Source organism: Clarias gariepinus, chromosome 27 (genome assembly GCF_024256425.1).
Source record: "Clarias gariepinus isolate MV-2021 ecotype Netherlands chromosome 27, CGAR_prim_01v2, whole genome shotgun sequence".
Lineage (NCBI taxonomy): Eukaryota > Metazoa > Chordata > Actinopteri > Siluriformes > Clariidae > Clarias > Clarias gariepinus.
In genome coordinates, this window is record NC_071126.1 from 10,327,800 (window position 1) to 10,339,416 (window position 11,617).

At 37.3% G+C, this 11,617-nt stretch overlaps 1 protein-coding gene across 1 annotated transcript; it reads right to left on the bottom strand.

Annotated features, from left to right (window-relative positions):
- Positions 1-500: 500 nt before the first annotated feature.
- Positions 501-1,782, bottom strand: foxq1b (forkhead box Q1b). Its single transcript, XM_053489398.1, has one exon. It carries the CDS (start codon positions 1,711-1,713, stop codon positions 823-825), a length of 891 nt encoding a protein of 296 aa, XP_053345373.1. The 5' UTR covers positions 1,714-1,782; the 3' UTR covers positions 501-822.
- Between the last annotated feature and the right edge of the window lie 9,835 nt (positions 1,783-11,617).

Here is an 11,617-nt window from a genome sequence, read left to right on the forward strand (position 1 = left end):
TCAACAGTGAACCTAACTGAAATTCGCATTTCTGTCATCATATTACAACAGAACATCGTGGTTAATTCCTAAAGTACTCAGTCATTGTTGTTATGAATTAGAAGTCTTGCTTTTTGATGGCTTATACCGATAAAAACATGTAATTATACATGAATACACTTATGTGTTTGTCCTTAGGCATATCGTGTGTTATTATAGGCCTACCTGCCTGTAGCTTTCTAAAGTTATCAGTTCACAAAGTTCTTTTTGAGTAATAGAATATACAATAATACAACAAGTGACACAAATGCAATTAGACTTTAAAACGTCGCATTATCACCTTGTCACTAATAATAATAATAATAATAATAATAATAATAAACTAACTCTCAAGATTTGCTTACTTTGCATCGATAACTCATAATGATTCGATATTATTATTGACTTTCCCCCAAAATTACATCCTCAGTGTAACAAACTTGAAAAAGGCAAAAACGTTTGTCTGGGTTGGATTTTTCTCTTTATTAGCAACAAATCAGTGCTACAGTGCTACTGGTGGAGCGCAGCTCACACAAAAAAAAAATATCCACATTTTAACTTTACCGGTACAAACTATATACACATAAATACATACCACATTTCTGTAGTCCTTACTGATAAATAAAAATGGAATTCGCAAGCACAAGTAAACGCAATGCCTGGTGCCACATGTACACTAGAAGTTTTTGACTTACTGTTTGCGTAAAAAGTGAATACCATATTAGTTACAGCAAATCACCATATAGTTTTCAGACCATACAACATAGAAAGTGCACATAACCCGGGTATGGACTATTGTGTAACTCAGGAAAGCAAAGAGTCAATTCGGAAGGGGTGGTACCGGGCCTCCTGTGCGGTGTGAACGGGAATGTGGGAATATGTCAGATCCTGGAGGTGACTCTGGAAATCAGGCACACGCTTAGTTAAGTTCGAGGAGTCGCATCTGCCCTCTTGAGACACACGCGTGAATTCAGAGCCGGCATGGAATAACGGTGCAGTGAGCAGTGGATAGCTCATGACCAGCGGCATGAAGTGAGACACTGTGGGCAACATTAGCTCAGTCCCGTTGGCAACCGTTTTCTTTACTTCCTCTCGGCACCTGAACGGTTTACTTAGAATGCTGTCAATAGCGAATGAACTCGAGAACTTGGTGCCATTTCTGGTTGTCTCGTCGCGCACCGGCACGCCGGCATCCAAGTCCTTTAGAGGCTTTTTACTAATGCGCTTCCTCCTGCGGCGGAAAACGCCGTCCGCAAAGGTGTACTCGCTGTGCGGGTTCAGCATCCAGTAATTGTCCTTCCCCCAGGGGCGCGACGGATCCCGCAGCACTTTCAGAAAGCAGTCGTTCAGCGACAAGTTGTGCCGCACGGAGTTCCGCCAGCCGGTGTAGCTGCCTCGGAAAAAGGGGAATTTTTTCATCAGGTAGTCGTTAATCTCAGCCAGCGTGAGCCGGCCCGTGGCCGAGTCTCTAATGGCCATGGCGATGAGGGCGATGTAGGAGTAGGGAGGCTTGGGTCTGCGCGTGTACGGCTTGGCTGTGGTGCCGGAAGCGCGCGCCGCGGGGGCCGGGCTGTTAACCGCGCAGTCTCCGTCCGAGCCCAGCTCCTCTTCAGTGCACAGCGGAGAGCTCACTTTAGCCTCACCGAGCGCGTCCTTCTCCGGGATGCGAGTGGTGGAGAAAACCTCCAGCTTCATGTCTTGCTTGTTGCACGTTAGGGCAAGATGCTCAATGAACTACAACAATAATCTCCCTCGTCCTCTACAGGGAAGTCCTTATGGGAGAACTGAGCGCTTTAACAACGGCTTGTTAAATATTATAAGCGCTCCAGGCCAACCTACAGGGGCGGGTCTTGTTTAAAACGTGCTGAAATACGGCGTCTGCACCTGCGTTTGTTTGTGTGTGTGTGTGTGTGTGTGTGTGAGAGAGAGAGAGAGACAGAGAGAGAGAGTTTAGAAAGAGTGCCAGGGTGATTCATTATTATAAACAGGTGTACTTCAATCAAGTAATTAATTTATTATAGGTGATACACTACCAGGCCATAAAATATTCACGCATTTTGTTATTATTTCAGTCCAGAGTCGCATTCAGTTCTCTCCAAAATCATCTATTGATGATGGGAGAGTCAAGCTGCTGTGTAAAGCTTTCTCCAGCCCATGCCAACGATTCTCAATGGGTTTCAGGTTCGGACGTGGCAGATCCATCTGAGAGAATGATGTAAACCACTCTTCCACAATTTAAGTTTAATGAATTCTGGATGAATTTGTATTTATCTTGCAATATGCTCGCGGCCTTGATGTGCCCTGATGAAAAAAAAACATGGTCATTCTGTATATTTAGGTAGGCATCTATGTTCATTCTTTAGGAACGTAATGCTGCTGAACCTAGACCTGATCAACAGGAGCAACACCAGATCATAACATTGCTACCGCAGGCTTGTATACGGTGTAGGCACTCGGCTTGATGCATCACTTCATCCACTTCTCTTCCTACCCTGATGCACCATCACTCTGGGAGAGGGGTGAATCTGGAATCAACAGATGACTGATGACTGATCAACACATGACTGTTTCCACTGCTCCCTAGCAAATTTGCAAAACAACTGTTTAGTCTACTACTTTTACTATTAAACATAGCTGTGAATTACAGTGTTGGGTGTGTTTGTTTTTAACAATTTAATTATAATAAGCCTTTAAGTCTCTAATCTCACATCATGCTCATTCAGGATGGTTTTTGACCACATTTCTTCTTAGAAGATGATGGTTCATCCTTCCACTATTTAATAATCAGTTCTTGACCCAATTTTAGTAGTTTCAGCATTCTCCATAGTTTTTTTCTCCCCAATGTAACCATTCTGAAGCAGAGTAACATCTTTGCCACAACCACGGAAACACCTTCTGACATGATTACTACTCCCTGCATCGGTTAGTGTTAAATAACTTGTTGCCAGTGGAACCATATTAATCACTACAGAAATTATCCAATCTAAGGCTCTTACCTGTTTGCTTAGTTGAATCCAGGTGGTGACTTATTTCTTTTGGCCTGGTAGTGTACATTCAGGGTGTTACTAATTATTTGAGGGCCCTAAGTGAGCTAGTCAAACTCTTACTCACACTATAAAATAATTATCCATTAAAATAAGGAGGGAAAGCTCCCTCTTGAAGGAGAGAAAAACAATATACAGTATTCTTTTATTTATTCACTTCCATAGCCAGTGCTAGGGAGTTCAGAGCACAAGGTACAGGATACCCTTGATGAAGTGCAAAAACAAGGCACACACACCCACTTATGCACCCAGCAATACACTACAGGCAATGTGTAAACACAAACATCACCCTACAGTACAACACATTTGGAAATGGTAGGCACATGGTGAGAGGCCCTCTTCATAGTGATCCTTATGGCAGCATAGAGCATAGTTTTCAGTTTGTTGTGCAGGTTCTTTGGTTTCTTGAATTTCTCAAAAATGCCAGTGGGTAAGCTGCCTAAGATAAATTGTCCCTGGAAGTGAACCAACTTGTGAATCAGTGTGTGAATGTGTGTTCTTGCAGCCTTGCAATTGACTGGCATCCCATTCAGGGTGTATTCAGAACTCATACTCTGTTTATGGAATAAGCTCTGACTCTACCATGACCTTAATCTGGATAAAGTGATTACAAAAAGTAAAGATTTGTTTATTAAGTTCTGGGTTGAGGACTGGGTTGAGACATTTCCTGTGTTTAGGAGTTATATGGGTTTGACTGCAAATACTTATAATTTTACAAAATTTCAAAAGGCATGTTTAAATTCCACCATGTGTGAAAGAGTGTGTGTTAGTGGGGTCCTAATCAGGATTAAAAAGTTGCAAAATATTAATAAAAAAAAAAATGAAGATCAATTAATGAAGACATGTTAGGTTAATAGTACTTATACACACTATTCAGTTAGTATAGTATGTAAGTTCTATTAGATTAGAATATAGGTTATAAGGTTATAAGGTTCAGCATAGAACATTTCGTGGTTCTTCCAGAAGGACTGACAATATCATGCTGGCTTTTGTGAGTAAATCATTGTGTCAGTCTTAGATAAGTGAATTCACTGCTGGGTGGAGGTTGTTGACATTTAAAAGAATGGAAAAACATTGACACAATGTTCATATGTCAAAATCTACTTTTACTTTATGGCAATGCTGCAGTGTGCAGCATGTTGTTGCAGAAAATAAAAATGCATGATAAGAATTCACCATGTGGGCTAATCCTTGTGTACTTAGTACTTGTTAGTGTGCAAGTGCATAGAATTTGGGCATTCTTTTTGGAAAGCTGCCAATATGTACTTTGAATGCCTGCCAAAGTAAAAAGCTATGCGTGCAACTGAGAACATGGATAAAGGGGGGAATGATTCTCATAGGTGAGCACAAGGTCACTGACAGGTCAGACAGTTACTGTCTCTCTTTTTAATCCCTTCAAATTTAATGACTTAGGTGTCTAGATTAGGGTAGAAGGCTTCTCTACTGGAGAGCCACATTATAAAGTTTTACCACTATACGTAGCCTACTTGATGTACGCAATCAGTCAAGTCTGGTCTTTTCTGATTTTTTTATTTTGTTTTACATTGTAAAACAATGCTAAAGGCATCCAGAATACACCATAAATAGGATGGTCTCCATGGTGCTTGATGGGTTTTGCAAATGCATTTGATAATAGAATTCTTGCAAGAACTATTCCAGAACAGCTGAACTTTGTGTCTTAAAATAAAAGCTGACTGTTGTTGTTGTTATTAATTAGTTACCATTTTTAATATTGTTCTAGAATGTAGACTGGTTGACTTTTTACTGGTTATTAGCTATGATTTTGAGTTTGCTAAAAGAGAAAGAACAATACTCTCTGTTGTGCGGTGACCCTGCATAACCTGAGTTTGTAGTCATGTATCAAGACCAAGGGTGAAATTCTCAGTCAGACATAGGCAGACAGTAGTGTCACAATGTTTGTTTAGTACTTTATTTAAGCCAAATACTACGAGTCGAAATATAGCAGGCCTTGATTCTGTTTATCATAAAAAAGTCTGATGGTAACATGGGTATCGAATCAATTACCAAAATTAGTTACCTTATTTTTAATATTGTTCTAGAATGTAGAAAAAAATCTAACCTTGTGTCTTTACTTTTGACTGGTTAACATCTATTTCAATTAAAGTATAAAAACAAAGAAGGAAACAATGCTTAAAGAAAAAAATGCATATGTGTTAAAACTAACATCAGAAGGGCTGCTTGTAGTGTAATTGTATGTCTTGCTAATACACAGATTAGATACAAACATGCACTAATAGGAGGCAGCCTAGTTGTGTATCAAGTAGCATTACCATCTTACATCTCAAGGATCAGTTCTTCCTATGTCATAAAAAACTTACCAATAGGTCAGACTGGTTATGCTGAATTCCCCTAGATGTAAGTTAGTGTGTGCATGGTGCCTTATAATAGACTGGGATACTCAGTGTGTATTCTTGGTTTATGGAAAGTTTTCTGAAAAGGCTCTGGATACACCTGGTTTTGAACAGGATACAAATGGTTTAAATAAATGAATGGTTATTTAGAAACCTTAAACCTGAAAGACTTCAGAGTGAGTCTTTCACCTTCTTTAAATATACTTTTTAGACCCTTCTTTTCAACTTTAACACGCTCCAGCTTTGATTCAAAATCATCTAAGGCTTCTGCAATAGCATCCTACATGTTTGATTTCCAGCAGACAGCAAATCCACTCTAGATGAGCTTGCTCACTACAGTATATGCTTGTCCAGCTCTCATTCACTCATTCTACATCACAAACAACTCCAAACCCAACTGTATCGTACAAAATCATGACAAAGACCCTGCAAATTACATGACCAATGGAGTAGTTTTTTTTAACATTCACCTTTACTCATTCTATTTTTCCCAATGCTTGTTTCTTCTTCCAAGAGGTTATATGAGCAGAGGTGAGGTTGCTGTAAAAGGTCATGTAAAGTTAGTTGAGTTCCTCGCGTGCCATGAGGCGAGTGATAATCATTAATCTGTCTTCACTACCACACCTACATGCAGCCCACGGGATATTTTTTTCCATGCGAACCAATTTTCTTTAGCAGTGTGTGTTTTACCAGGTTCATCGGGCAAGCAAACAAGCCTCTGCAACTTGTGGGTGCAACATGCAATCATAAGCACACTACAAAAACCACAGAATCAGCTGGTGAAACCACTGGGTGTTTTATAATTAAGGTGCTGGCATAAACTCATCTTTGTTTCATCTGAAGCACCTTAAATGAACACAACTTTCCAAAGAAGTCAGTTTCAACAGCTGATAGAGTGAGGGTGTATGTATTCAGGTAATATAAATATGTTATAATGTTTTGGTATACTGTGTGTGTGTGTGTGTGTGTGTGTGAGAGAGAGAGAGAAAGAGAGAGAGAAAATGAATTAATGGCATTGGATTATTTAATGTGATTTTAGGAAAGTTACCAAGAAAGTAAGGTTCTAAGCTTTTAAAGGATTTAGCCAGTAGTTCTTTCTTTTAACATGAATCCACTTTAACTACACACTTTGTCATGTTTGTTGAGCAGGTGAACAAGTCTTGGCAAATTGTGGCTTTAACACTGACACAGACACAATAACATAAACAGTACAATTAGAGGTAGGAATTAATTATTATTATAGAATTAGCCCAGAATCAGTTGACCAGATTTCACCAGATTTTCACAACTTTAATAGGGATGTACAAACCACTGTGAGAAAGTTTTTCAGTCAATAGGCTTTTCAGTGACTGTGGTTTCTTCTGGATCTACTTCAATTTTGTAGAGCAAATTAGTTGCTACTGTATATACATTTTTTTCACCCAGTTGCCTCTTATGACAGAATCATTCTATGTTGATAATCAGTATATTCATTCTATTGCTTGTGCAATATTGAAATTACTCATTTACATGGGAGCAAATTAAATATTTTATCCTGTATAAAATCAAAAGCTAAACTATTATTGAGAAAAGTTTTGTTGCATTTAAGGTTTGTAACCAAATCGAAGGTTAAAACAAAACTCATTCTCTGTTATACTCTGTACCACATATTCCAGGGTACCCCGCCTCGTGCCTTGAGTCTTCTGGGATAGGCTCCAGGCCCCTTGTGACCCTCTATACAGGATAAAGTGGTATAAATGATGAGTGAGTGAGTGATACTGTACAAGTATGCAATTTCATGTACGATTACTTATTGTAAAACCCTTAAAATACTTCGACATTTCAGTTTCTGTTAAGAGCAACTAAAATTGCAGATCATGTAATAAACCTGACATAATCTTTAAATAATTGTGTAATGTGAGTATTTTTACAGACAAATACAGTGACAAAATCTAATTCAGTTCTTTATTCCAACATGTACTGTAACATAGCCTTGGCTAGTTGTATATTCTGAGTGGACTTGTACTACACTTCTGGACCATGGATCTTAAAAGAACTCTGAGTCCTGCCGTCAAGCCTATTTATAAACAATTTCAATTTAACTGTCAAATCCTCTTTTAAACAATGTGACATATGTTCTATTTCAATCATTCCTTTCGTGAATCGTTCCATAATAAATCACATCCCGATGTATAAAGCTGACCACATTTTGTTGAGCAATTACAATGCATCACAATAATCCTGCCAGCATGCAAATGCTTCAGATGCTTCTGATTTCCTAACTGTAACTAAAACAAACACAAATCTAGTCATTTGGCCTGAAGAACAGCTCCAGACCACTTTAGTCAGATTGAGTTTCTGCTCTGTGTTTAGTCATTTCCCTTCCTTTTCCCAAACAAAATGACTTCCAGCAGCCTAAACACTCAATCAAACTTGACACTGACATCTAAAGCATGTCTCAACTGTACTTTTGAAATTTTATAAGCTTGTATAATGACTGACAAATGTAGGGAAGGAGGTGTGTTACACGACATTAGCTGAGCTGAAATTATGAGCCTACAAATCTCAGATAAATGAACAAACTTGGATCTAACTGCACTGATTCAAGTATGGTATTTAGAGCGTCTCTGGGGCTTATGGTTTCTTTATTCTAAAAACTTTTACAAAGATTTGTCAGTGCAGTAAAAATTAATTGTACCCAAATCTGGTACATGCAGGATTACAATTACTTAATTACTAATTTATTGAACCGATTTGTACCATCCTTTGTTATGTTCTGATGTTAGCCAGAACTTATCTTTGTTTATGCCTTTTATTTTAACTGTTTCTGGGGCATAGCAACAAAACATCAGCATTCATAACAAGAAGGACAGAATGACATAAATTGCTTGTTCCACATGAGGAATCACAATGAGTATCTGTTTTGTTGTGTGTTTTGCAACTCAAACATACAAATTTTCACTCAAATACCATGAAGAGTATAATTTTACCAAAGAAAACACGGTGTTTAGATTGTAGTTAGACAATGCAGCGAATTGAGAATTCGTCAGTGATGACTTTGGCATCGGATACACTCATGTTGTTCGCATCTTTTCAAATCATGCGAAAACAATATTACTTTTACACAACAATCCTCTTTCTCACACATCTGTTCTACAACTTTATTTAACAGTCAATTCGCGTGAAATACATGAAAGCATGCCTTTTTAATAATCTACCTTTTCCTACTAACTTCTACAGATTAGATTTTTTTAAACAAGCATGTAACAAAACAACAGTGTCTCAAACAATAACAACTGATCTTATCCTAGTGAGCCTGCACTACAGACCTCTGATTAGACCTTTTGACCATACCTGCCATGACATCATTCCAATTAGGTTTGAGACAGATAAAAACATATTTACCCCTTACCTCAACCTTAAATTTTCCTCTCTTGCACTTCATAGTATGTTTGAGATTTTTTTTTTTTATAAGAAATTGTTTATACATACATATACACTTAGAATTGGATTCAATGCTTTAAATATGCAAATGTATACCATACAGTCCATACACTTTAATGGGAACTGCTATACGTTGTGCATGTTTTCCAGTCAACCAATTATATGGATCAGGGAAGTGCGTAAAAACATCATGAACATACAGGTTTAGAGCTTCGATTAATGTTCACATCAAACATCAGAATAGGGGAAAAAATATGATCTCAGTGACTAAGTATGGCAATGGTTGTTGATGCCAGATGGACTTGTTTGAGTATTTGAGAAACTGTTGAAAAATCCTTGGAATTTCACCAAAGTAGCCAAAGTTTACACATACTCAGAATTATAATATTGGTGAAAAAGGTCATAGGATTCTGACCAAAATGATTAGAAAATGCATGGGAATCCTATAGGAACCTAAATAACCACACTTTACAACCATGGTAAACAGAAAGATATCTCATAAAGTACAACCTGCTGAATCTCTCAGTCAAAAACAGGAATTTAAAGCTAGTTCTGACACACTTTCTCACAAAAACTGGACAGTTAAGGACCAAAGAAATGCTACCTGGTCTTCTTACAGTTTTCAGATGTACAGATTCGGTGAGCCCAACAATCATTCATCCTTCTATTCAAGTCATCATCATGAACAATGGCTGGCCGCAGTGACCTATGACTTCACACTGCAGTCATTGCTGAAGTCCCAGCCTTCATGCCACCCTTCTATCACACACACTTGCACATCTTGAGAGACTACGGGCAATTTGGAAATGCCAATCAGAGCTAAAACACTTGCTTTGGACTGTGGGTGAAACTGGAGCACCTCAAGGAAACCCACAAAGCAAGGGGAGAACACATGGACTATGCAAAGAGACTGGAGACTGGAAGTGAGATTCAACTGCTCAACCCTGGAGGTAAGAGGTGAAAGTGCTTACCACTAACCAGATGAAACATGATATTCTTTTCCCATGAGGATATTTGATGTGAACATTAAGTTAAGCTCCTGACCTGTATCCGCACAAGTTTATGCATTGCACTTCTGCCGCATGATTGGCTGATTGGATAATTGCATGAATAAGCAGAGGTACAGCTGTTTCTATTAAAGTGACTGGCGAGTGTACAGCTAAGTTTAAAGCTGTGGAAAAAAAAAATTGATTATGGAGTAACAAAACAAAAAAACAAAAGATTCTGGCCAACTGGTGGTGGGTGGTAATGCATCTTTGTGTGTGCGAGTCAGAGAAAGTTTCCTGTTTAATTACATCCTTTATCCAAACACACACCTGCCCAAAATAGAGTTTCTGTGAGAGCTCCTGCACCTGTTTTTATGCCTGGCTAGGTTTATTACTCTTTTGCTTCCTGTTTGTTTGTATTATCTTTCTTCCTTTACTTTCGTATTCAATTCGGGACAATTTCAGTGTTTGTTTAGGCGTGCGTCTATGTGTTTGACAAGAGACAGACCTCTTGGGACACCCGGCACAGCATTTGTGAAAGATACAAAATAAAATTATTACAAACTTTGGGAAATTAGACACATTTTCTGTCATTAAGACCAAAATAAGGATGGCTTGTTTATTGTTTCTTGAGTGCATTTAAGACTGGTAATTATAGAGCCTATAGAAATATCATGTAAGCAGTCATGTAGTTGTTATGCAGTGAAGCAGCACTGCACAATATTGTTTTCTCCGCTCTAACACAAGATCCAACACATCCTGTAATTATCCAGCCGCATAAAAATGTCCATATGGTTTCAAGCACTTGGTTTGTGATTCATTGGAGAGGTATTTTATAGAGGATTTCGTTTCTCCATATTAAACTGTAAATCTTCACAGTTTATCTTCTAAAACATTTTACTATGAAATGTTTCTCACGACTGATCTTATGTTTATCAGATTTTTCACCTCTAAATGATTTCAGCGTGCCAAGTCAATTTTAAGGTTTTATTGAAGATACATTTGTATATTGGTAACAGGTTTCGAAGCAAGACTTTAACATAGGGATTTCTTTTTATCTTAAATAGTTTGACCTAAAGAGAAATTTGATCAATAAAACTATTGGCAATGTTCAGGTCATGCTGTACAGTATATGTAAACAATGTATTCAATATAATTCCTTGATAGAAAAGAGTTTGGATAATATACAAACTGTTGATTAATTAGAAAAAAAAATGAATAAAATATTAAGAATTAGAATTTAAATATAAGATTTTTATTAAATTATTTTAATAATAACATTTCTTTGTATTTAATTACATGTTTATTTTTAACATTTTTGTATATAAAATATAACATTATTTTGTAATGTTAATGCAAAAATTAATATTGAAGAAAATGCTTTAAATATGCAAATATTTTACATTTGTTACATTTATTAAATATTAAAGAAAGTACTTTAAATTTGCTTAAAATTTGTTGTTAACAAACAAATTTTCATTCTGATATGAGTCTTACATTATCTTATGTATAATAATATATAAGAAATGTCCTATTCATACTGTATACAGTATGTATTTTATGAGAGAGGGATAATAGATAAAATGATCATAGTGTTTTATCTGAGAAAGCTTCATTCTTGTTATTGTTGATCTTAAATTGAACGAGCACTTGAAATCTAGGCTAGTCTTTCAGTCTGGTATGCAGAGCATAGCTTAAGAACAATTCATGCTTAAGGTTTGGCTGTTTGATGGTTTAAGCTGACCTGCGTGTATTCATGCAGGAGGAATTTTAA